The sequence below is a fragment of the Pseudorasbora parva genome, chromosome 3 (genome assembly GCF_024679245.1).
Source record: "Pseudorasbora parva isolate DD20220531a chromosome 3, ASM2467924v1, whole genome shotgun sequence".
Taxonomy (NCBI): domain Eukaryota; kingdom Metazoa; phylum Chordata; class Actinopteri; order Cypriniformes; family Gobionidae; genus Pseudorasbora; species Pseudorasbora parva.
In genome coordinates this window covers 47,755,094-47,781,886 of record NC_090174.1, presented here as the reverse complement: position 1 = coordinate 47,781,886, position 26,793 = coordinate 47,755,094, and the positions used below count along the sequence as shown (strand labels likewise).

At 37.6% G+C, this 26,793-nt stretch overlaps 1 protein-coding gene across 1 annotated transcript in view; it reads right to left on the bottom strand.

Annotated features, from left to right (window-relative positions):
* The window catches only part of wscd2 (WSC domain containing 2), an 81,363-nt gene that overhangs the window by 19,515 nt on the left and 35,055 nt on the right, over positions 1 to 26,793 (bottom strand). The window contains exons 3-6 of the mRNA XM_067439270.1: positions 23,984 to 24,098; positions 19,750 to 20,638; positions 6,437 to 6,551; positions 2,157 to 2,341 (exon numbers count right to left, since the gene is read on the bottom strand). Coding sequence (XP_067295371.1) covers positions 2,157 to 2,341; positions 6,437 to 6,551; positions 19,750 to 20,176 — 727 coding nt within the window. The 5' untranslated portion in view covers positions 20,177 to 20,638; positions 23,984 to 24,098. The remainder of the gene's footprint in view (positions 1 to 2,156; positions 2,342 to 6,436; positions 6,552 to 19,749; positions 20,639 to 23,983; positions 24,099 to 26,793) is intronic.

The following is a 26,793-nucleotide window of genomic DNA, read 5'->3' as shown; positions in this document are numbered from 1 at the left end:
AACCAGCGCAGCCCGCCCCGAGAAACCAATCGTCCAACCTAGAAGGTTCGGGACGTGGTGGAGGGTTCCACTCAAGCCCAACCTTTTCGACGGCCCGGGAAAGCATAGCTGTCAACTCCGGGTCTGACTCGACCGTTGCCACTCTCCCAGAGGGAAGCAGTACAGCCGAATCTGTACTGCAGTACAGCCGAATCAACCCCTCCGATGCAGCGATCGACATCTGTTCATCCGCGGGTGCCCCAAAAGACACAGTCGGCCGCGCATGTGGGGGCCGATGGGGTCCCCCGGAAGCACAACCGGTTGCGGCGCTTGTGAGGGATTAGGGTCCAGCGGAGGCTCACTCGACGGGTTTGCCCTAAACGTGATCCTCAGGTCACCATCAAAGTAGGTCTATTCTGCTGGGAAGGAATAGACCTAGATCGAGCTAGGGGTAAGGGGACTCCACCTTCCTGGAGGTAGGCGAGTCTTGACCTAAGCGGCAAGATAGTCATGTTCCCGCAGTGAGAACACAAACCATCCACAAATGCCGCCTCAGCGTGCTCTAAGCCCAGGCATGTGATACAGCGCTTGTGACCGTCAGGGGGCAAGGGAACGACCGCATCCAGAAACGCACGGGTGGAAAGACATCCTGAAAAGGACGGCACATCACCCGTGTAGCTCTTTTTGTGAGGAAAATTTGCTCTTTTAGGTGTTGAAGCACCCAGGGATTGACCGCGGCAGAAATAAACAGGTTTTGTGTGCAGCCTGTTTTCTGCTCTCACCAGAAAAAGGAACACGCCCACCGAACCAACTGTGTGTTGTGTGTGTGTGTGTAAAGTGCAATTTGCTCAGTTTGCTGTGAAAACAGCAGCTCTCTCAGCAGCAGTGAGATCGCGGTCGGCTGTCATGTGCCGTCTGGCCAACACAAGAGCAATTTCCCCCGGCACACGCTTTCTCTCTCTCTCTTGCTAGATAGCAGGCAGTCAGATACTTCATCAACGCCGTTCGGCTCCGAAGTGAATGACAAAAGTGTGTGGTGATCGCTTCTGCTTTATACCCGCGCAGTGGGGCGCGATATGCAAAGCACGCACACCAATGTTCATTGGCCCGTTTTCTAAATCTCGAAGCTGATAGGGGCTCCCAGAAGTGATCCCAATTCGTCGGTCTAAGTCCGACGTACATCGAACGTGACCGACTGAAAGGGAACTTGATTGTGCATTATTGATGCATTAGTGCATACTGTAGAAATAATGTTCCTTGTTAGTATGTCAACTAACCTTATTGTAAAGTCTCGTTTAAAAAAACTAGTTGGTCTTATCAATAAAAACAGTTCTATCATGACACCTCTTGGAAGATTGTTAGCATGATAATGGATATGACAATGTTAAAGGGATAGTTCAAACAAAAATGAAAATGTGATTTATCTACTTTCCCCCAGGGCATCCAAGATGTAGGTGTGTTTGTTTATTCAGTAGAACACAAATGCAGATTTTTAACTCCAACCGTTGCTCGTATAATGCATGTCAGTGGGGTGTAATTCTAAACAAAACTCATTGACATGCATTATAGGAGCAACAGTTCAAGTTAAAAAATCTTCATTTGAGTTCTACTGAAGAAACAAACACACCTACATCTTGGTTGCTCTGGGGGTAAGCAGATAAACTTAACATTTTCATTTTTGGGTGAACTATCTCTTTAATGTGTTTGGTCTTGGCGGAATAGATATGCTACGCTGCTGCTACTGTTGATTTTATTATTGCTGTTGCTGGAGAGCAAGTACAGTAACCAATACATGTGCCAATACGCTGCTGCAAGTAAGATTTACTGCTGCTGCACAAATAGCATATATCAATAACAGTGAAGCTGGTGAAGGTGGAGGGTTTTAGAGGAACTTTGAAGTGCGCTGCAACTGCTTTAGTCCATGTAACCAGCTCATTGGCTGCAGATAGAACGTGGACCAATCAGCTTGTGTCAAGTAGTTAATGCTGTAATTATCATCAGCTTGCATTAGAACCATCAGCCTGTGCCATTAAGAGTTTCATGACAGAACTTTGTATTTATGTGTGTTTCCGCTCTCCTGAAAGTAACATCCAAATGTCGAGCCATATCTGTGAGCCTGTCTCATGTAAGCTTGCTGATGAACATGTGTAAGTGTATCTGTGTGTCAGGGTACTCACATCGGCGGGCCGACTCCTGGCTCAGCTCCAGCCTGTATATGGACAGTCGATTAGGTCCCCCACAGAGGTTACTCTTCTCCCCTTTACATTCCATATTACATTCACTCTCTGACACGTTGGGCGCCTGGATCTTATGGCCACAGTAGCACTCGGCTCCAAACTCCAGACCCGCATAAAGATAACCCCTAATAACAAAGGATAAAGAAAAAAACATCTTTATTATGCTTTTAGTTCACTGCGATGTCAGGGCACTGGACTGCCACTGAATGATCTGACATGAGCTGTGATGCATGTGAAGCAATACAATATGAAGTCCTGCTCATGATCCCGTTTCTTGATAATAAAAAAAATCTAATTCTTATCTAAAATTGGGCCCAAAACATGCACAAAATGTGCAAAAATATATGCAGAGACATTTAAATTTCTAGAGGAAAATACTAAACAGAACACATTTGTATTTGAAAATGACAGTGTTGCAGTTGCATGCAACCAGGGTGCATACAAATCCTGTGAATATTATACAAACTTTTAAAATGTATATGTTTGTATATGCCTCTTCATACTGCCAATACATTCGCTGATACACTGCTGTGAGTATGTAAGACATACTGCTGCTGCACTGATCGCATAGTATAAATTACCCATAGCAGATCTATAGGGACACAAAAAATTGATGTAAGTTGTTCAACTAAATATCCAAATAAAATTAATTTATTATGTCTTAATTAATTGTATAAACTATAATACTGATCTTCCAACATTGTCGCTATATGATAAATTGAAATGAGCTGATAACATCACCGTTTTCTCCAGACCGACTGTACAACCGAATCAAATTTTGTTGCAATATTGTCCTGTTTACTGTGAAGCTGCTTTGAAACAATCGTCATTGTAAAAGGGCTATATAAATAAAGTTGACTTGAATTGACCATACAGGTGGAGCTGGGGAAGGTGGAGGGTTTTAGACTCTGAAAGCAAGCTGCTATAGTGACTGTTTACCAGCCATTTAAATGTTGAGCAGCATGCTCATTTGCTGCAGATGCGAGATGAACCAATCAGCTTGTGCCAAGTAGTTAATGCTGTGAATATGATCAGTTTGCGTTAAGGACCCATCAGCCTACGGCATCTAGAGTTTCATGACAGAACTAGACATATCGTTTCTTCTGTATTGTAAAGTACATCTGATTGAAATAAGAAATGTAGGGTGGGAACTTGGTTCTATACATCGGTGGTTGATTGGATTTTGAGATGTTGTTGTTGCCCTCAAAAGTGGTGGAAGATGAAAGTGAGCTTTAGGGGTATACTGTAAAAAAATTGTGGTGTTTTTTGTTGGTTTAACTTAAAAAAGTAAGTAACCTGGTTGCCTTAAAATTTTAAGTTTATTGAAATTAAAAATTTGAGTTGATACAATGAAGGAAATTTGTTTAATAAATAGAAACTCAAAATATTTTTGTATCTGAACCACATAAAAAATGTGATAAATCATGAAAATAGCACTATTTGGCATGTTTCACTGCATCATCAGAAATAAAACACACACAATTACCCAATATGATTACAACATCTTTTAATAATATTTTAATAAAGGTTGTCGAATCTCCAAAAATGTTCATTGTATTAACTCAAAATTTTAATTTCAATGAACTCAAAATTTTAAGGCAACCAGGTAACTTTTTTTCTAAATATTTTTTTACAGTGTAAGTTTAAATGACTAAATGATCGTCCTGAGAATGAGAAGTCCTGCATATTTCACCAGAGAAGTTTTTTTTTTTCGGAAGATCAAATTACAATGTTGTGATTAAATATTTCAAGGTAAAATTTAAATTTAAATGAAACATATGCACAGACAAATTGTTTACAATGAGATCTATAGTACGTGTTTAGAAATGTATAGGGTGAATATTAATTATGCTGACTTGAAATACACAGAGAAAAATGAGCAACAATAAACAAAAACAATACAACTCTGCTGCATATATCTTCACTGCTTAATGATGTAGCCTATATATTGGGTGTGAACTTAAACATATTAAGTTGTGTGTTCAAAAAGAGGTGTTTCATGAACTATCACATTTGTGCCTTTGAGCAGGTCACACTGTTCAAGGGGAAGTATAATATGTGCACCACAATTTCCTTTAGACGGAGGCATTCGTTGATACACATGGGTGTGCGCATGTAGATACATCTCTTGAAAACAGCAGAAATAATGTGGTTTATTGTTCTGACACTTGGAAGAATTCCCAGCAATGTTCCTATCCCTCAAATTGAGATCATACCATCCGGCATACGAAATGGGTTTCAATACAGCTAATGCACTGTATAGAGAGTATAAACTACATGCACTTTTGGAAAAAGGAAGGTTTTGCCCTGCTGTTGGCAAGAAAAGTGGTGTATAGTGGTTTTAGACCTCATTAATGCAGTATAACTACTGAGCAAAAAAGTTAGCTGAACAGAAGCATTGATTGTGAATATGAAATTCTATGGTTCGACAGAAGAGCGAGTATATTTTTGGGGGAATTCCCTTTAGCGTGCTCTTCAGCCTTCAACCAGAAAGTTCTTACATCTTTGAAAGTTCTGTAAACAGCTGCATAGTCCTCTATGCATGAACCCCCAGTTTAAAGCTTCAAAGCTTCATTGTCCATAATACAGAGCCTGTCCTTTTAAACACGATTCTGGCAAACCTTCAGTCCACGAGAGAGTCTGGAACTTCCTCTTGACTTGAGAACAATCAACACTTGCTTTTGTCGATGTTAAATCTTCTCTTTAAGTTTATTTACAACAAAAATACATGCAAAACTGGCAATAATTAATTATATATTTTTTTTAATGAATTACATTTTAAGGAAAGTTACATACTACTTAAATTAGATTAAATAAAAATGTAAACAAAAAAATATACAGCTCATGCAAACATAATGCATGTTGTCAGATTATTAGGCCTTATTTTGATCAGAGGAGGAAAGAAAATAAAGGATTGTGTACTGGCTTTTCCAAAGCACACACTCATATTATTTAGTGTATTCATGTTAATAGGTATGTAGCGTTAAAAACGTGTGAAGCAAGCAGGGTAGAGAAACTGAGGAAAGAGGAAGGAAGCAAGAGTGCTAACAAGATAGAACTTAAAGGGATAGTTCATCCAAAAATGAAAATGTGATGTTTATCTGCTTACCCCAGGGCATCCAAGATGTAGGTGTGTTTGTTTCTTCAGTAGAACAGACTTCTTTTTTTTTTAACTCTAACCGTTGCTCCTATAATACATGTCATCGATCATATATATATATATATATATATATATATATATATATATATATATATATATATATATATATATATATATATATATATATATATATATATATATATATATATATATGTTCTCAACACAACTTATACATATGAGGATATATGAGTCTAAATTTAAAAGTGTAAATTAATCACTGATAAACCAATTAATTTAAAAGATCATATTTAATTGTGAATAATGCATATTTATATTTAAATGCATTATATGGCTTCTGAAAAAAACTGAATACATTGCATGAGTCATAATCTAATTGTTGTTTTGCAATAGTTTTTAGCTTTGGTTCTGATTCACTGTAATTTCACAGGAAAATCGGTAGAGTTCTTCAGTATTTCCCAATCTGTGTTCCAAGGATTTCAGGTGTTCAGGTTTGGAAAGACATTCATTTCAGGGTGAACTATGCCTTTAAGTTAGTTACTGGTGAGCACACAAGCTGAAAAGGAATGTGATTTAATCTTAAACTCAAATCTTAGTGATCATCAGAGGAAAGGGCATAACATCTGATAACTCTCCCCTCTAAACAAAGGACAGGCAAACAAGTTTAACTCGGGGACTTAGTGTAATGTGCTTGTCAGTGAAGGGGCATTAACTGAAAGCAATTATATGTTTTCATAATGGGTATTTGTACATGATAACATGAGCATTTGTGTGGGTTGTTTTTGGGTGTGTTGTAGGTGAGGTTTTCCCAACATTGAGGGGAGGAAATGTTCTCTTAAAATAATAGTAAAACTTGAAATCACTTGCATTATTGGGGACGGATATATGCTAATGGCTATCAAGATACTTAATAAAGCATCTTAATAAACATACTAAATAATGTCTTCATGAAAGGTTTCTGTCATGGCATTTATTTTGAGGTTAGAGCACAGAAAATATAATTATCTGAGTATATAAACAACAGCAGTCAAAAGAAATTCGTCATTGTGATGCAAATGTGTGAGCATACATGTATGGAGATAAAAAGTTTCAGTCTACATACCTCTCAGCGCAGTTGTCCTGGCAACGGAAGACAGTCATTTTTTTGTAGTCAAAAAAGGACACCCCTCTAAGAGCCCGTTTCTGTATGTCATCTACATAGCAGCCGATGTACTTTGCTAAAAAGAGAAAGATCATGAAAACATCATTATTTCCAGTACCAAGATTTAGTGCTGATTTGTATCCTCTTGATGAGTAAATCCTGTTGATTCGTGAAATGAATTCAAGAAACATTCAAGGTTTTGAAGCACATTTCAATTAGCCTGACAAGCCAGACCCACATCAAGATGATGACACTTAAATTTGCTGCCGCTAGGGTGCGTCTAGATTTCTAGGCTACATTTCAATTTGACTATAGTTGAAACGCAGCACCATCTAGTGGCCAAAGAGCGAAAGATCTTGTATGAATGCTCTGGATGGATTAGGCAATTTTAAATATATTAATTTGTTCAGTTCAAACATTCACATTTTAAAAATGCAAAGTGTCAGATTAAACATGGGATTTTGAACATTTGGAAATTGTTATAACATTTTTAGAATAATGAGAATAATATCGGATAAGTTTCTTAATATAAACTTAAGTATTATACATATTGTACAAAAGTTATTAAATTTTTTTTTACTATTCACACTACCACATGCATAATATTTAAGTCTGTAATAATTAAGTAGCTATAATGTTTTAATATTATAGCTGCATAATATTTAAGTCTGTAATAATTAAGTAGCTATAATGTTTTAATATTTATTCAGGTGCAACTCATATTGCTTGTTTTTAAAAAAAACTGAGGGACATGTCGAAATGGGATACATCAACATTCTTTTAACTTAATTTTCATAGAAAATCCAATTAGAAATCTTCTGAAGATTGAATAGAAAAAAATACATTTTAACAGTTTGGCATCACATATTGTGATATTGTGATGAAACATTAAAAAAACATCTAGATTGGATATGGCCACATTGTTCTGGACATTTTGTTCTGAAAACATTTACAGTCCGATGCACAGATGCATCATCTGCTCCATCAATCTCATCATTTGTGACACACACACACACACACACACACACACACACACACACACACACACACACACACACACACACACACACACACACACCCACAAAATGACCCAAAATGCCCTGTTGCACGACATCCGTTCTTTCTCTGTAATCTCATCTCTCCCCATTAGGATTGAATTTATTTTCTAATAGCCGAGATGAGCTGGCGAAGGGGGATTCTGTCATATACACATACTAACCAGTACAACATTATAGTAATTGCAATTGTCTAAAAAGCAGCGAGCAGGATGGTGAGCTGTGAGTTAATCGTATTGGCAGGCAAAGAGGGCAAGCGCTGTAATCTGCTTTATCTACAAGTCAAGCTCCATTCACTCAACACTGTAATGCCATTCTGTGAAGCATCTAAGTGCATGGATGAAACTCTCACTAGCAGCACGACGACAGAGTTAATGATGCTCTGCTGTACTCACATGATGAGCTCTCTGTATGAACCGTTTGCCCTGGATATATGAAAAATAATAAAAAGGGGAACAGGGACGAGTAGGTTCGCATAATATATCTAAATAAACCCCAATATCAAGCCTATAAGGCTGTATTTTTACACTTATAAAAGCTTGCTTCTATATTTTATTTTCTTAACTAACAGTTGAAAGCTTTGTAACTATTACAAAAAAACCCCCCAAAAAACATTATTTAATTTTTAATGTAGAAAGGATATGTTGTTTTCTTTGCTTTTGTGTGTCTGATGTCTATTACTGCACTCTAAAAAAGCTTGGTTATTTCATTTTTACCTAAATGCGCAGTTCAGGTCATTGTATTCGGTTATTTTATATTTTTTACTTTTACAATACAAATGATGAACCCCTCACATACCGAACCGGCACAGGGTCAGTGTAACCAACTGTTGGGTAGTCTGTGCTAAACTGGTTAAAACTGGAGGATACGTTTGTCAACAGAAATTTTGTGCTTTGCTCTGAGAGAAAACTTCCTGAGGGGGAAATTCCTGAACGAAATTAAGCTTTGTATTATCGTATGTATCAAATTATTACTTAACAAAGAGGAAAATGTGTGTAGTCTCTTTTTTGTTTATATGTATGTCATGGCTAATATCTTCTTGGAACAACAGCCGAAGGACACGCCGGCGCCACCAGAGAAGTTTCACGGCCGTCAGTAAGAGGCGCAATCAGATCTGAAACACGATGCGACATCCTGTCATATGTAACAAAGTTGTCATATATATCTCCAGCAACTACTGCAGCGGTGGTCGTGCAATATGTTTGACTGTTGAAACTTAAATGTCTGACAGACGAGATGGCACTAAAGCTGCCATTTTTCAAAAATGTTACAAATATAAAAGATTGACATTTCATTTAATGAACTGAAACAGTCTACTGATACCAGTTTTCTTCCACTGGCCAGATTTCCATTGGCTGTACTGCAGCTACTGTCAAGTTTACATTTACTAAAGGTTTTGATTCTTAGAGGGTTTTTTTCTTTTTCTAATATTGTATGATTGTAAGAGACTGACTTGCCATTGAATAAAAAAATATTGTATATGAAATGTTTCTGTCAAGCACTGTTAAAAAAAAAAAAAAAAAAAAAAAAAGCTAGGTAAAAATCACCCAATGTGTTCTGTCCAATTTTACCCAGTGCTGGGTTGCCAAATAACCCAGAAATTATTGTTTTTAAGTCAGCATTCCCAAACTTTCTCAAGAAAGACCCACAAAATATTTAAGATCATAAAACACTGACATTACTAAGCTTAATCTTAATCAAAAATTTGATATGACAGAAATTGAGTATTTAATTTTTATTTGTAAAGTACTATAACTATAATATGACAATAAAAACTTAAATATTCTAAAACCCTTAAAAGGATGAGAATTACCCCATGTTTTACGCATCCTTAAGTCATCCTAGGTGTATATGACTTTCTTTTTTCAGATGAATATATTTGGAGTTATATGAAAAAAATTCCTGGCTAATCCAAGCTTTATAATGACAGTAAAGGACAGCCCAAAAATTCGAAATAAAGGTATTATATAATAAACTTTTGTTTTCATCCATTATAAAAGTAATTCTTCTAAAGTGAATCAATGGGTTTTTGTAAGAAAAATATTCATATTTAAAACTTTATAAAGTAAAATATCTAGACTCCACCAGACCGCCTTCCATTCAACTTGCAAATCTGTATTATTAATAATACAAACAGCCCCAATCTCCCCTATATTAATATTATGAAAGCTTCTTAGTCAAAAACTGTGTAAAAGTGTCCTGAAGGAGGCAGAGTAGAGACAGGGACGACACATGTAAAAAGAAACTTGACAACACAAAAATGTATGGTTTACTTAAAGGGTTAGTTCACCCCAAAATGAAAATTATGTCATTAATTACTTACCCTCATGTCGTTCGACACCCATAAGAACCTCCATTCATCTTCAGAACACAGATGAAGGTATTTTTGTTGAAATCCGATGGCTCAGACAGGCCTTCATTGTCATTTCCTCTCTCAAGACCCATAAAAGTCACTAAAGACGTAATTACAAAGTTCATCTCACTACAGTGGAAATTATATTATGTATAATTGTACTCACTACAGCTCTACAATAATATTATGAAGTGAGGAGAATAGTTTTTGTGTGCAAAAAAACGAAATAACGACTTATATAGTGATGGGCCGATTTCAAAACAAAGTTTTCGTTTGAACGTGTATCGATTTATGATTCGGATCACCAATGTCCCGTGATTTCAGCAGTCTGGCGGTTTGACACATGATCTAAATCATAATCCGATATGCTGATTCATAACGTTTTAATCTTTTTTTTTAAGCGGCCCATAAGTCGTTATTTAGATTTTTGTGCACAAAAACTATTCTTGTCGCTTCATAAAATGACTGTAGAACCACTGTGAGATGACTTTAGTGCCTTTATGGGTCTTGAGAGAGGAAATGACATTGCAGTCAATGAAGGTCTTTCTGAGCCATCATAATTTAACTACAATATCTTAATTTGTGTTAGAACTTACGGGTGTCGAACGACATGAGGGTGAGGAATTAATGACGGAATTTTAATTTATGGGTGAACTAACCCTTTAATGATTGTGATGAAACAAATCTATATAATAATTACTATATTACATGAATATAAAATATAAATATATTATTTAAATATCAAACAATTATAAAAACTTCCTCTGAAATGTTTTAATCCTTAGTTCCTTTAAGTTTTGTTTCACCCAAAAATACATCAGCTTACTAAGTAAAGTGAGTTGTAAAAGTAAACTTCCACATGTCATGTTTTAAACATGTTTTCCCTTCCCTTTCTTTTTCTCTCATTGAGTCAATTGTCGATTTACTTCACTTTTTAAAATGATGCAATGTTTGATGTAGTTCAGACCATAATGCTGATGTACAGATAAAACAGAGTGCCAGTCGTGCATTTCCACCTCTAATACGTACTGTCACCCCATCTGGTGCTGCTGATATCCCAGAAATCGTAGACTACAGTGAAGGATGCTGGGAGCTCATGTTTCAGTCTGTCCTTGACATCCTTTGAGATTAATTAATTAGATATGTGCCTTTACAACCACAATCTCCACAATTACAATACAGTGGCTTTCTCTTTATCAGAGGTTGACTGCTAAAGCCATGCACATGACTGTCAAAAGTGGAACGTGCAGTGTTTTACTAGAGGCCCACTTGAGAACCATCTGTTCAAGTCTCACTGTGGATAAAGGTAATGACCCGAGACTTACACAATCCACTAATTGGCTTTCTTTTGCCTTTTTGTAGGTTTCTATAGTATGAACTATAGTGAGTTAGCACAGAGACTTTTCTTTATGTCTCTTTCACATCTTTTACAGAGAAATATGGTTTAATTTTGAAGGGGTCCACATTGCCAATACAGTTTTTTTTCTTGTGGTGTATGTTCAATATGATAAAAGTAACTTTTGGATCCAGAACTAAACCAAACATAACTAAAGTCTTTCAGATTTACTTTGGACTCAAGGAGGAAATGCAAAGCCTTTGCAAACCACACCATTAAATTATAACTATAACAATAATATTTTTATCTGTCAAGATAATATAGCCTGGCTCTGCCCTCCTACGTACTTCCGCTCAATTTTCATTTTCCTTCAGTACTACGTCTGGGACTGCGGTGTATTCTTAGGTTTTCTCCGAACACATTTTTACGGCGGAGAAAGATGCAAACTAAACCACTCATTGCATTGTGGCACCGCTGCCGAATATCCAGAAGTTAAAGCCGGAGCAATAACAGTCTTTGCTGGGGTTTGTTGGTGGCCATGATGTTGTGGCCCTCCAACAGGGTAAATTCGGGAAAAGTTTGATTTTCCAGATCGCTTCGTTAGTGATGAAGGAGTTGGCTGAAGCTATTCGGACGGTAACTGTTTCTCGTGGGGTCGGAAGGTATTGCCATCATTTAAGTTACAGGGACTGGTCAGTTATTTTATTGCCGTCCGTCTCTCACCACCCGCGGAAAAATCCCCGGCCGAATTACCTACTGCTTTTGACATACGCAAGGTCATGTTGATGTAACAGCTGTCCGAATCCACATCTCTTGAGTTTTCAACAATATATCACTTCAAAATTCACTGTTTGTAATCATTTTTGACCACTGCAGAACACGGTTGCTTTGCTGTTATTAGGATGCATTTATAGACTTGTATTTCCTTAAAATGCTGGCAAGTATTTAGAAGAGCAATATTTCATCACCGCTCAAACAAATTAAAATAAAAGCACTTAAACATTTGAATCGGTCCGTTATTTATAGCAGCATTTATTATCATACCAAGCATATGACATTTTATTTACAGCATACAATGATGTTGTATGTAAGATGTACAAAACTCTCCTCTCCACCGTGCCGTGAATAAATCACAATCCGAATGCATGAGTTTTAGGTTTTATCCTATAGTTTTATTACTGAGGTAGCATGCACATGTGTACTTTTTTGTCGGATTTCCATTAGTGAAACAGGCGAAGGGCGCATGACATACGTCACGACCAAACATTAGCGATTGGTTATGGCAGATCCAGAGTGGCTCTAGGCAGATCCAATAGTTTTAAACCTCAACAGGGTGCCCGCCTTCGCGAAAATAAACCCTTGTCAATGGACAGTGGCCAGACTCTATGTACAAATGAAATGTACGAGAGTCTGGTAAAACCAGGCTAAAGATAATAGCCATTTCAATACAACAACTACAACAGTAATGACACGAAGGAACACAATTGTTGGAATAATTTTTAAAGCAATTTTTCCAGCTGATAAACGATAAATATAGACAAAAACCTTCCTACATTAAAAGCACATGGAGCCATTACGATCACAGAACATAACTAAAGTAGCCTAGAAATCTAGACGCACCCTAGCGGCAGCAAATCTAATCTGCCGTAAGTATCGTCTAGCAACTCTCAATACCTTCTGAGCTGTAAAAACCAAACTCTGGTCAGACCAATCACATCGTGTATAGAGTCAGTGGGCGGGGTTTAACATAATGACGGCAGAGTTGCGCTTGCGTGCTTCTAGTAAACACAGAAACTGGTGAACGGTGGCCTTTCGAATCAGCTTTGACTGCAACTCTGGAAGACTTGGAGTTAAGCTTTTCTCTCAGAAAAGAACAAAGAGCGGCACTGAAGTCATTCTTAAGAAGGGAAGATGTGTTCTGATTTTTGCTGACTGGATACGGCAAAAGTTTAATATGTGAACGAGCTCCGCTTGACGTTGCTGGGGTTTGTTGTAGCGCTATCCAATTGCGTGCAGAGGGAGTTTGAAAGACAGCCGTTTATCCCGCCCCTCGGATTGAGCCCTGTCAATGGTGAGTTTCCAGACCAAACATCTTGATGTGGGTCTGGCTTGTCACGTCATAACTAAAGCTCAACATTTAAAATAAATGTTAATTAACTGTGCATAGGAATGGACACTAATATACACTACCATTAAAATGTTTGGGATTTTTTTTGAAGAAATGAATACTGGTAATTACATTTAGCAATGATACATCAAGTTTTTTTTCTACTTGATATTCAAAGAATATTGAAATAAAATGTATCATGCCACAAACATATTAAGCAGCACACTATTTTCAACACGAATAAGAAATGTGTCTTAAGCACCAAATACTGGTAAGAGTATTAGAATGATTTCGGAAGGATCATATGAAAAATTCAGCCTTGCCATCACAGGAATAAATAAAAAAATTAAATATATACTAAAAAATTTAAAATGTTAATAATATTTCCCAATATGACTGTTTTACTGTATTTGTTCTATATTTTAATGCAGCCTTGGTGAGGCTTCTTTCAAAAACATAAAATTGAACAGTAGTGTAGCTGTCATCATGTTATAGTTTTCGTTCTGGACCTTTAGGTGCGACAATATCAAATGTTGATTCAAAAGTGAAACTTGCCGTCTGTTGGTCAGCTGTTTGACAAGCAGTCAAAAAAGCATAGCGATGTATAAATAACTGGCATGTTTGAGCTTTTTACATCTAAGACCTTCAGCATACACCCTCAAACACACTTTCATACTAAACCGTGCTGGAGGTCACATCATGCATATTTTATCGCATCACCTTAAAGAAGCTTTTATTTCAAAGTTTAATGACCTGAAGTTACAGTTATTTACAGGAATATTGAGGACTTGTGAAAGTTAGATTTTTAAAAAAAATTAATGTGAATAGTGCTACTATTAACTTCTTTATGCTAACGATGCTTTCATTGGTATCACTTAAATTAGCTTTTATTAAATACATCATGGATATTTTCGCTATACTGTAAAAATATTTAATATATTTAATTGTGTGTCAGTACTTTTAAGCAATAAGATGTTTAGAAGAAATGAAGAATCTGCCAAAGGCTACTAACAACAGCTCTCAAATGCTCTACTCTAGCATTAGAAAAAAACACACATTCATTATTTACGTCAACAGTCAAAAAAAGGGCAGCTCATTCCTCCAGCTTAGCGTTTTAAAGACACTCCACTGAGCTCCAACCATGGCCTTCATACCATGACTGTCTGACCACTGACATGCTGAATCATTCTCTTCTGATCTTGAAGGGCCAATCAGCTCGTTCCAATCAATAGCCGCGTTCTGCTTCACAGGGCACACAGTGCTCACTACACCCTGGGCACTTCATCTGACAAAAATAAGCCAATTTGGAATGCACTTGAGTCACACAGATTAATTTGGAGTGTGATGATATAATATATTTATGTACATAATTATACATATATCATAATTAATGTTTTATAAACATGCATATATAAATATTTATGTGTATCCCTCCCTCAACAGTAATCAATACTACTTCACCAATACACCATATAAAATATATAAAATAAAGATATGCAATATGCATGTTTAAACATAAAAAAAGAAAACAAAAAAACATCAGAACTAGAGATGACACATGGAGCGCTTTTAAATCATGATCCTGGTTCCAGTGGACTTAATCTAAGCTTTCCAAGATGTCACGAGTTTTGTGATTGTTTTGTAAGAAATATTGAAGTGTTTTAGCACACCAGGCCGAGTGTCGCAAGGCATTGTTCTAAATTATAATTTTTTTAATATTCAAATTCTGGCATGTTGAATTAGCGTTCATTTGTTGTTGTTTTTTTTACAACAGCTGAAAGAACTTCACTTTTCTGTCATTTGGGTCAGAAAAGAGTACATCATTCAACCATGTAAAAGGCCAACTTTTATTAATGAACAATAACACATCATTGTGCTTTTGTCGTTTCTGTCTATGAGAACTGCCAGTCACAAAAAAGAACCGAAACGCTATTGGTTACTTATGTCTAAAGAATGCTTGAAATGTGAACAAATATTCTTATTATGTAATCTGTATGAAACAACGAGAGGTACAGAGGTAATCTACCTTAAACATAGATGTTTATAATGTGTGTGAGTGCTTCCCAATGAAGAAAGGACAAGGCATAAGAGTGAAAATCTTGCTCTAAAAAAATGTAAATCACTCTAAATTAAAAAAAGAAAAATGGCTTTAATAAAAATGATTTGTCGAAATGTTCCAATATTGTTCCATTAAAGTCTATAATAATTCTATAAATGTTACTTAGTTCAATAGCTGCACATAATACCCGTGGTGGTTCTTGATTTATTTTAATAAATATATAAAAAACCTGTATATATGTGTGTGTGTGTGTGTGTGTGTGTGTGTGTGTGTGTGTGTGTGTGTGTGTGTGTGTGTGTGTGTGTGTGTGTGTGTGTGTGTGTGTGTGTGTGTGTGTGTGTGTGTGTGTGTGTGTGTGTGTGTGTGATAGAATTAATACAAGTACACTCTAAAAAATGCTGGGTTAAAAACAACCCAAGTTGGGTTGAAAATGCACTAACCCAACATTTGGGTTGATTTTACCCAACTGTTGAGTTGTTTTAACCCAGCGGTTGGGTTAAATGTTGCTTAAGACAACCCAATGGCTGGGTTAAAACAACTCAGCTATTGGGTTAAAACAACCCAATTGTTGGGTTAGTGCATTTTCAACCCAACTTGGGTTGTTTTTAACCCAGCATTTTTTAGAGTGTATATATTTAAGTTTATTTAATTACTCACATTTGAAACTCCTTAATTCAATAATGATTGTGATGTTTAATATGGCCTGTGATTTATAACTACAAATAGAGACCTAGAAATCTGAGGTGAATTTAGCTTAATAAAAAACACTCATATTTATTTTAATCAAACTTTATGAAGTTGTGAGGTTGTGTGCAATAACTGATGGGTAATTGGTTTCACTCTCCACCTCCTGTGAAGTGATATATTGACATATACACTTGTTCCCTATGCCATTCCCAGTGTCCTTTCAGATTAAACATATATGATATACAAGAAATCTCATCTAGGATGACCAGATTTCCCTGTAAAGTCATTTTGCAGGGCACTGTTGGGCAATTGAAATGCACTCAGTGTTTTCATATTACAAAATTCCTCCTTTAAGACGCTAAATTAAGACTCTTTCTCCTCTGAGAGTGTCTGAGGTTGTTATCATCACAAGAACTGGGCTTTGTGGTTTGCGTCATGACAGAAGTACGACATTAATCATTTCTTTTTTTTAACACACAAGCACGTGTGTCATGTCTTTGCGAGAATGTGTGAGGTATTCTGTTAAATAAGGAAAATCCTTTGTATGACAAGACCAGCACCGATAGCAGTGTGTTAAAGGCCCACTGAAGTGCCTTGAAAGCGCAGCATTATTCAACGTGTTGATGCAATTTCCACTGAAACGGAAAGACAGGGCAGAACATATCGAACAGCTCTTCTCCTTTTTTAAAATAGCCAATAGTGTTTTTTGTTTATATCACAGCTCAAAAAGAGCCATTGAGCTCAGTAAAGCCACATTTTCCTCCTAATCTAGAACTGTTTCTCCTCCTAATCTCCTCCATATCGCTTTAAATATAGCATTCTGTGCAGAATTCAAATGGGTCAGATACGTTTTGTGGTCTGCGCTGACTTGCGTATATGATCGTCACTATTGTGTCTCTGGACCGGAGCAGACTGTGTGCGTGCTGTGGTGGTTCACGTGACACTAACGTGAAAATCAGACTTAATTTGCCCTAATGGAAAGCATATTTAAACTTTCTGAACAGTTCCCTGTTCCCTATATAGTGTGCTATGTGTCATTCACCATATAGAAAATAGTAAATGTGTAAACAAGTGAGTGTGACAAGTGATTTTAGCCATAGCTTCCATGTCTATTTGGGGGCGGGACACTTTAGATTCTAGAGAGCATATGATTTAATAGACAGAAAATCTGATGAGAAGCTGAAGTGCGGAGTGATGTCATTAAAGTCATTGATCCATATTGTTGAAAGTGAGAGGCTGTAAGTTTCGAATGTGTGTATCTTCTAAATGAGAATTCTACTATTGTTTTGGAGAACACATTAGCTTATAGCAAAACACTTTCTGCTTAAGTGTTTAGTCAGCTTTATCAGGGAGACTGTGGTTGTCAACTAGCTTCCCCAACTGGTACATTGGCAGATGAATATTCTTGGCTATGCTGGCTTACAAAAAAAAAAAAAAAATGTTGTCTTGTTTTCAAGTATCATTATCTGAACATCCTTTAAGCAATAAGATACTCTGTATCTCTACAAGACACAAATGAGCTGGTTAAACTGGAATGTTCTTTCAGTCTTCCATGTCCTGTCGTCACACTTCAGTATAATGTATCTAGTGTAGACAGCGTCAGTGATTATAATGGGTTCCATTTGCTTTTGTCATGATGAAATGTAACATCCACTGTAGGCAAATGTCAGACATTAAAGTCCTCATGAAATCAAAATTTACCCTATTTACTTTGTAAGCACATATTAAAGGTCTTAGGGTTAACAATTAATCCATGCAAGTTAATACAGAAAAATATTTTTTTTGTCTTGTTAATCTTTAATCAAAAGCTGAAAAGTAACTTCCGGTCTGGAAATGGCGTTCCTTCTCAGATGACGGCAGTTTGACGGCTTAAGTTTGAAAATGCTTCACCACTCCCCTTCAACCATTATTCAGCAATGAGCGCGGGATGGAGAGGAGGAGTAAAATTCTGCCCTCTATTCAACATTCCGTTTTACTTGGAAATACGTCACAGCACTGAAGAAAACTCAATTGCTACTTCCAGTTCAGTGGGACTTTACCTGACTGAATGCCAGTGGGCGGGGGCCTATGGTGGGATGTATAACTATTCGTCAATTTCTCGGCATATTTTTTTCTCATGAAAATGAGAAAATCGCAAATTTGATTTCTCATGTCATGACCCCTTTAATGATGTTGGACTATTTTCTCTGATAACAACACAAAAATATTGACTGAGAATTTTTTTTTTTTTTTTGTGTAGTGTTAACCAGGTTGGACTAGTATTGACATACATTACATTGCCACTGGTTTGTCTAACAGTCTTGCTCTACATTCTTCACTAAGTTAACATCAGATCATTGTATATAACTGGTTAAAGTTAAAACAGATTACATTTTGGTGACATTGGCCCTCATTTATCAAAAGTGCGTACACCAAATTTCCAGCGTACACCTTGCGTACACCCAAACCCACGGTGACTTTGAGATTTATCAATATGGACGTTGGCGTACGGCACGCTCATATCCTACGCCAGCTCAGGAGGTGGTGTACGCACGTTTGGAGTTAGTGCGAAAATGCGCAGAAAAACAATTCCTAACATCACAAAACGCACTGACAAAGATATGCTATATGACCCACTGTTTAAAACCACAACAACATTCAGTGTTTATTTTTGTGCAACATGAACGTCAATGTTTATTTTTTGTGACTTTACCAAAGCGTTTGATTTGTAGGCATATGTATTCCTCCAGTCGCGAGCCTGTGCGCTTCATCTGACGTTTCAGGCCCGCCTGGCCCGGCAGCTGCGCACGGACTGGGACTAAAATAATTCAGACTGACAAAATAATAAAAATGACCTTCTTCTTTTAAATAATAATAAAATCAATAAAAACGACATTCTTCTTCTAAATAACAAGCGTCATTAAGAATAATAATCATAATAATAATAAGAAGAATCTTACAAATTGTAATGTAATTATTAATGTGAATGAATCTTACTCCACATCACATCATCATCACTATTGTACACCCCAATATATGTGCCGTGATACGAAATTAAATGCTATTTTTTTCAAAACGTGCTGTAAAATAATGCAGTGATGGTAATTTATCATCCAAACAGCTATTTAAACTGCTGGAGTGCGCTTCTCAACCTCCGCACTATTAACAGTACTCGTTATTTGTGTCCATATTTTGTTTTTGTGGGTGCCTTGAATTCTACTCTTTAAACTCCCAAATAAAACAATTTCGGGGTTTTTTCCACTTCCCTGGTAATCTCGATGGGCGCGTCTCAATCATCTCAATAGGTCAGTAGTCAGAGCACTGATCAGGGAGTCAGCCCATTGACTTATGTCCTAATCAGTGCCCTGACTAGTGGACTAGTGAGATGATTGAGCGCGCCCGATCTCCACGTCAGAGAAGTTTCGCTTCTTTGCCGTCTTCTGTTTGTCCATGACGTAAAATGAGGGCGTGGGAGAGGCGGAGACTTGAATATATAGGGGCGTGTTATTCTAATGACGATCGTTTTCAGCCGCCGCATTTATCAAGGGCAGGTATTGCGTACACCTGGATTGCAGAGGTACGCACAGCTTCATAAATCAGGCGGTGAGAGGAGTGTAAGCATAATCTTACGCCAACATATACACCGGTTTCTACGCAAGATTGATAAATGAGGGCCATTGTGAAGAAAATGTTCCTACCTCTCCCATCATCCATCTCTTTGGTGGTTCTTCCTTTGGCTCCATGGCTCCAACTGCTGGTATGTTCGACTCCTCTTCCGGCCCACTCCGGTGCATCCTGTGCTCCATTTTCCTTCATCCATGGTGGTCCGAATCTCCGGGGGGCTCTCCTTGTTTCCTTAAACACCTTCCCTAGGACCCCCAGACCATCCGAGGTAGAGCTCCCACCACCTGTGCCGCCCCCACCTTCGGAAATAAGTGGGTCACGGCCGCTTCCAGAAGCGCCAGTGGTGGAAGTATCACTGGAGAAGCCAGAGTGGAGGAAAACAACGCTGCCAGCGGTGAGGTAGAGGAGGATGAAGGTGAAAAAGCGCACTGGTTTACGCCGGAAATAGCGGTGGATCTTCAGCAGTGTTCTGGCCATGATGGGCTCTCGAGCCACACGCATTGGCCTTTAATGTTGCACAGAAACATATAAAATCAGAGATAGCACCTTCCTAAAAACGGTCATTGTACTGCAAATCCCTTCGAACCACTAAAACGATTCCCTAACCAGGAAACAGTAGTTGTAAAGATGGCAGTATTGAAGTTTAACACAGGTTGTCCATCTTTCACAGACCTGAAGACACTTTCCCAGCTATCTATCCTCTGCGGCAATATGCAGGAATGCGTCCGTGTGTCCGGTGTCTTTCTATGTCCTCAAAGAAGCAGCGACAGAAGAGAGCTGTCCTACAGCAGAGGCCATGTTGTGAAAGACGAGAGGCAGTGAAGACTGAAAGATGATATTGCTGTGGCGACGCTTTCACTCCTGTTATCGGACTCTCGCTCTCCAGAGGCCTTGTTTCCCACCAAGCTGTCCGTCAATCAAAAGCAGCGCTGATTCACCCCTGACTCAGTCCTCACTCACAGACTGGAAAACATAAAATGACAGATACTGAACAAGAAGTAAATACTGATGAGGTCTCGGAGCAAAGGAAAGCACTATATCTGAAAGCGATTAAGGGCATAGAGCTAAAATTCAATAACACTGTGCAGCAGTATTACTCATGAACATCCAAACCATCAAACACAGAAGTGAGACACTTTTAATGCCCGGCTCTACAGAGAGCAGAAATGTGCCAACAAGACCCTATACACATTTGCGCAACAGCTACACTGAAAAAGACAGAGGCTGGTCAAAAGTTGTTTGGCTTGAGGATGTTTGTCTTAATACAGATATTTCCAAATGAAAAGGCTGATATTTATAATTCAAATGTTCATCTTGTGATTTAAAAAACATCTTTAGGGCATTAAAAGAGTCATTTAAAATGCATTTGTTCTTCTGTTGATCTATTTGTGTCTCATAACGAAACTACATCAAGATCTCATCTCATTAATTTGCTTCAAAGAATGAAACAACCAAAAAAGTGTTTCACAGAGGAAAAAAATGTTTCAAAATTATGCGTTACAATTATAGTTCTTAGCACTGTATTACGTAATAAGTGGCTTTCCAAACACTGCAATTTTTCTAAATAAAATTGTGTCTCATGATCAATTCACTTGAGGAAAAACATGCAAAAGTAGCATATTCTGATAATATATCTTAATATGTCTTTTTTAATACCCAATTGGAAACGTGGAAACATTCAAACATCTTTAAAACAATGAAAAAGGAACCTACAAAATATATGAAGATTTATGCTAAAAACAAGCAAGGGGAAAATAAATAGCCATTTTTGGTTTAACCATAAACCTCACAAAAACGGTTTCTAAAGTGTTTAGATTTAAACACTTTGTGTGTACATTTGTAAATTTAGCTAAATATATGTCTTGTTTAAAGGCTGTTTATACCTGAACATTTACTTGAGAAACAAAACTGCATGAGGTATTAAAACTTGACTATGTTTTGAATACATGTTTATTTTTTAAATCCATTTGGGAAATGCTTGTACTACAAATCTAATGTAATCAAAAAGTGAGGTAAACATTTTAGTTTAGGGTCCAATTCTCACTATTTACTAGTTGCTTATTAGCATGCACATTATGAGGATATTGGCTGTTTATTAGTACTTAGAAAGCACATATTAATGCCTTATTTTGCATGACCATATTACAGGTCCTTCTCAAAAAATTAGCATATTATGATAAAGTTCATTATTTTCCATAATGTAATGATAAAAATTAAACTTACCTATATTTTAGATTCATTGCACACCAACTGAAATATTTCAGGTCTTTTATTGTTTTAATACTGAAGATTTTGGCATACAGCTCATGAAAACCCAAAATTCTCAAAAAAAATAGCATATTTCATCCGACCAATAAAAGAAAAATGTTTTTAATACAAAAAAAGTCAACCTTCAAATAATTATGTGCAGTTATGCACTCAATACTTGGTCGGGAATCCTTTTGCAGAAATGACTGCTTCAATGCGGCGTGGCATGGAGGCGATCAGCCTGTGGCACTGCTGAGGTGTTATGGAGGCCCAGGATGCTTCGATAGCGGCCTTAAGCTCATCCAGAGTGTTGGGACTTGCGTCTCTCAACTTTCTCTTCACAATATCCCACAGATTCTCTTTGGGTTCAGGTCAGGAGAGTTGGCAGGCCAATTGAGTACAGTAATACCATGGTTAGTAAACCATTTACCAGTGGTTTTGGCACTGTGAGCAGGTGCCAGGTCGTGCTGAAAAACGAAATCATCTCCATAAAGCTTTTCAGGAGATGGAAGCATGAAGTGCTCCAAAATCTCCTGATAGCTAGCTGCATTGACCCTGCCCTTGATAAAACACAGTGGACCAACACCAGCAGCTGGCATGGCACTCCAGACCATCACTGACTGTGGGTACTTGACACTGGACTTCAGGCATTTTGGCATTTCCTTCTCCCCAGTCTTCCTCCAGACTCTGGCACCTTGATTTCCGAATGACATGCAAAATTTGCTTTCATCCGAAAAAAGCACTTTGGACCACTGAGCAACAGTCCAGTGCTGCTTATCTGTAGCCCAAAAGTGGCTTGACCTGGGGAATGCGGCACCTGTAGCCCATTTCCTGCACACGCCTGTGCACGGTGGCTCTGGATGTTTCTACTCCAGACTCAGTCCACTGCTTCCGCAGATCCCCCAAGGTCTGGAATCGGTCCTTCTCCACAATCTTCCTCAGGGTCCGGTCACCTCTTCTCGTTGTGCAGTGTTTTTTGCCACACTTTTTCCTTCCCACAGACTTCCCACTGAGCTGCCTTGATACAGCACTCTGGGAACAGCCTATTCGTTCAGAAATTTCTTTCTGTGTCTTACCCTCTTGCTTGAGGGTGTCAATGATGGCCTTCTGGACAGCAGTCAGGTCGGCAGTCTTACCCATGATTGCGGTTTTGAGTAATGAACCAGGCTGGGAGTTTTTAAAAGCCTCAGGAATCTTTTACAGGTGTTTAGAGTTAATTTGTTGATTCAGATGATTAGGTTAATAGCTCGTTTAGAGAACCTTTTCATGATATGCTATTTTTTGGGATTTTGGGTTTTCATGAGCTGTATGCCAAAATCATCAGTATTAAAGCTACACTGTGTAACTTTTTACACTGGTCGAACTGGAAGCCATGCTAATCTTGGACAAAATCAGCCACCGTAGGAGTTAAAACTAAATCGGAATTGAGAGGAACAGAAACTAATATTCACTGGATTGTCATATACTTTTACACCGCTAGATGGGGGAAAAAAATCACACAGTGTAGCTTTAAAACAATAAAAGACCTGAAATATTTCAGTTGGAGTGTAATGAATCTAAAATATATGAAAGTTTAATTTTTATCATTACATTATGGAAAATAATGAACTTTATCACAATATGCAAAAATTTTTAGAAGGACCTGTGTACATCATACATACTATAACTAGGAGTTTATTGAGGGAAAAGTTGTAGTTAATCTAATCTAAAGTGTGACCAACAAGAACATTTTTCTTTATGAGTAAATTAACTAATTTAGATATTTCTACTATAAAACAAGACGAATAAAATGTTTTTTTTGCAGTGAATAAATTGTAGAGCTGAACAAGATGTAAGTAGTCCATTCCCGTTCTCTCAAAGACCCCAGTGTCCACCACAGTGGGCAAAAACATTCAGGCAGAGTGTTTAAACAAGCAGTTATAATCAGCCTCATTCTGAGGGTAACGGAAATTTCCGTAGCTAACATTTCACTATAGACTTTGCATGAATGTGCAAGTGTGAGTTTGCGTGCGTGTGTGCGTGTGTGCGTGTGGGCATACAATGACCCAATGTCACCGTTACCTGACCCTTGGGCTCCCACCTGCCGCAGTCAGAGCGGAGTCAGGCTGATGTTATCGTGACAACATTCTAAACCAGCAGCACACAGACTTCATTCAGCGTAGATATAGCTCAGTTCCTACAGAGAGGGGAGAAGAGAAGGGAAAGAGAGCGAAAATTCATTTAAATTCATGTTGCACACCAGGGTGTCAAGGATTTCACCAGTGTAAACTCTTTATACTTTATTTTTTTTATTGCCTAAAGCAAATGTTTTTTAACTTTGTAGACCCAGGCTTTAAAAGTTCTTGTAAATATGTCTGTGTGTGTGTGTGTGTGTGTGTGTGTGTGTGTGTGTGTGTGTGTGTGTGTGTGTGTGTGTGTGTGTGTGTGTGTGTGTGTGTGTGTGTGTGTGTGTGTGTGTGTGTGTGTGTGTGTGTGTGTGTGTGTGTGAATGGGTTTTCTTGTGGTAAAACTCAGACTTCTTGGAGACATATGGGCGTCTGTTAGTGACAGTAAAGAAGCAGTCAAGAGTGCAGATGAATTAAAATAAAGACATTATTAATAAACTATTGGACCTGCAATTAAAAGCATTCAATATAAATTAGGTTTTATTGTAAATTATAAAACAGATACACTGGTAAAAAATAAATATTTTCTCACTGTCAAACATTAATGGAACATGTTCATAGTTTAATATATGTTTTTCATTTAATTAAACTGATATCTGCACACCTTGTTATAATTTGGAGGACATTCTCAGGGTCTCATGGTATTTCAAAATGGAAAAAAGTGGTTCGACCTCTACTTTGAGGTTTGACAGGACTGGAGTTCTTTGATGGATATTTTTTCACATTCACACCAAATAAGCCAAAAAATGTTCAGTAAGAGAGACTCATGGGCAAACCATGTCAGAATTAATCTTGGCTGCTTGAGTTAAGGGCTATGACCTCAGGTTACAGTCCACAGGCTTTTCCATAAATACACACTCCATTACTGCTAGAGGGGGCAAGCCACTGCGCATCAGCCAAAGTGCCATTACAGGCCCTTTCTGCACATGCCCAACTGTAAATAAAAAATACCACTGCTCCTGTGGGACCACTCACGCTGTCATGGTCGCATACAGACCGTAAACCTTCACCTTAACTCTGACTACTGAAACAAGTGCAAAACCATAGTGGTGTAATGGTTGTGTGTATTAGTGGTGTAATCAAACAGATCTCCACCCATGGTTCGGCACATACTTGCACTGCGGTTCATCTCAAATCTGACGACGCATCTGTAATATGGTTTGTTCAAAATAACAATACGTAAAACAGACAGAGTTCTGCTAATCCCAATAATATATTAATTGAAAAAAAAAAGGTCACTCATTGTAAACTTCAATGCAAGGTGCTGCCGCATGCTGAAACATGACAGTCATTTACGCCTTCATCACCTGGGTGTTGATTACGCCTCGCATTATCAGGTGAGACAGCACACATTGCTCTAAGTTTAAATACATTTTTAACCGATTTTTGACTCATTTAAGCCTAGCCAATTTAAACATTAAAAAGTCAGGACTGTAGCCCTTTTTTCCCCTGAACATAGCAAATAGCGAAATGTACCGAAACCATGAACCTAACACTGTGATACAACCCGAACCGTGAGCAATTTGAACCATTACAACCCTTATATATATATATATATATATATATATATATATATATATATATATATATATATATATATATATATATATATAGTCAGTAAGTTTTTTATTTATTTTTTGTATTTGTTTTTTATTTACTTTAATTCAACAAATATTAATTAAATTGAGTTGAGAGTGCAGACTTTTACATTGTAACAAAGTAAAAAGTAAATCTGTTGAATTAAAGAATTTTGAAAAATAATATCACAAGTTCCCACAAAATGATTAAGCAGCATAACCGTTTTCTCAGAAAAACATCTCGAGCATCATCTTCCGCTTATCCGGGCAGGGTCGCGGGAACACATGCCCGGAACACCTTCCAGGAGGCATCCGAAATAAATGCCAGAGCCACCTCAGCTGGCTCGTCTATACTCTGAGCTCCTCCCGAGTGACTGAGCTTCTCACCCTATCTCTAACGGAGAACCCAGCCACCCTGTGGAGGAAGCTCATTTTGGCCGCCTGTATCCGGAATCTTGGATGTGGCACCGTCCACAGGATGCCATGATGAACACAGTCAAATGCCTTCTCCAAATCCACAAAGCACATGTGGATTGGTTGTGAAAACTCCTATTAACCCTCCAGCACCCTGGAGGAGGTATAGAGCTGGTCCAGTGTTCCACGACCAGGACAAAAACCACACTGCTCCTCCTGAATCCGAGGATCCACTATCAGCTAAATTCTCCTCTCCAGTACCCTGACATAGACTTTCCAGCGGAGAAATACGCCAAATCGGCATACTAAAATGACTTCTGAAGGATAACGTGACACTGAAGATTAAAGTAAGTATGCAAAAAATTCAGGAATAAATCACATTATGAAATAAATTTAAATATAAAAACGTTATACAATAAATAAAACCAGAAAATATGTAATTTTTTTGAATGTTAAGTGTTTTATGCCGGACCTCAAATGAAATGAAAGTAAATAATTAAAACAACGTTCTGAAGATCCGAATGAACTGATTATCAAAAATGAATCAGAATTTCCAATGTATTGAGAGAAAAAGTGATCAGTTTCATTTAAAGAGTAATAGATTATTAATTCAATTCAACTACAATGGTACAATTGCAAACAATGTGATATTAGACAACAATGCCCGAAAAAGTAACTAATACAGGGGGGAAACAATTAGAGGTGCTGGTCATAT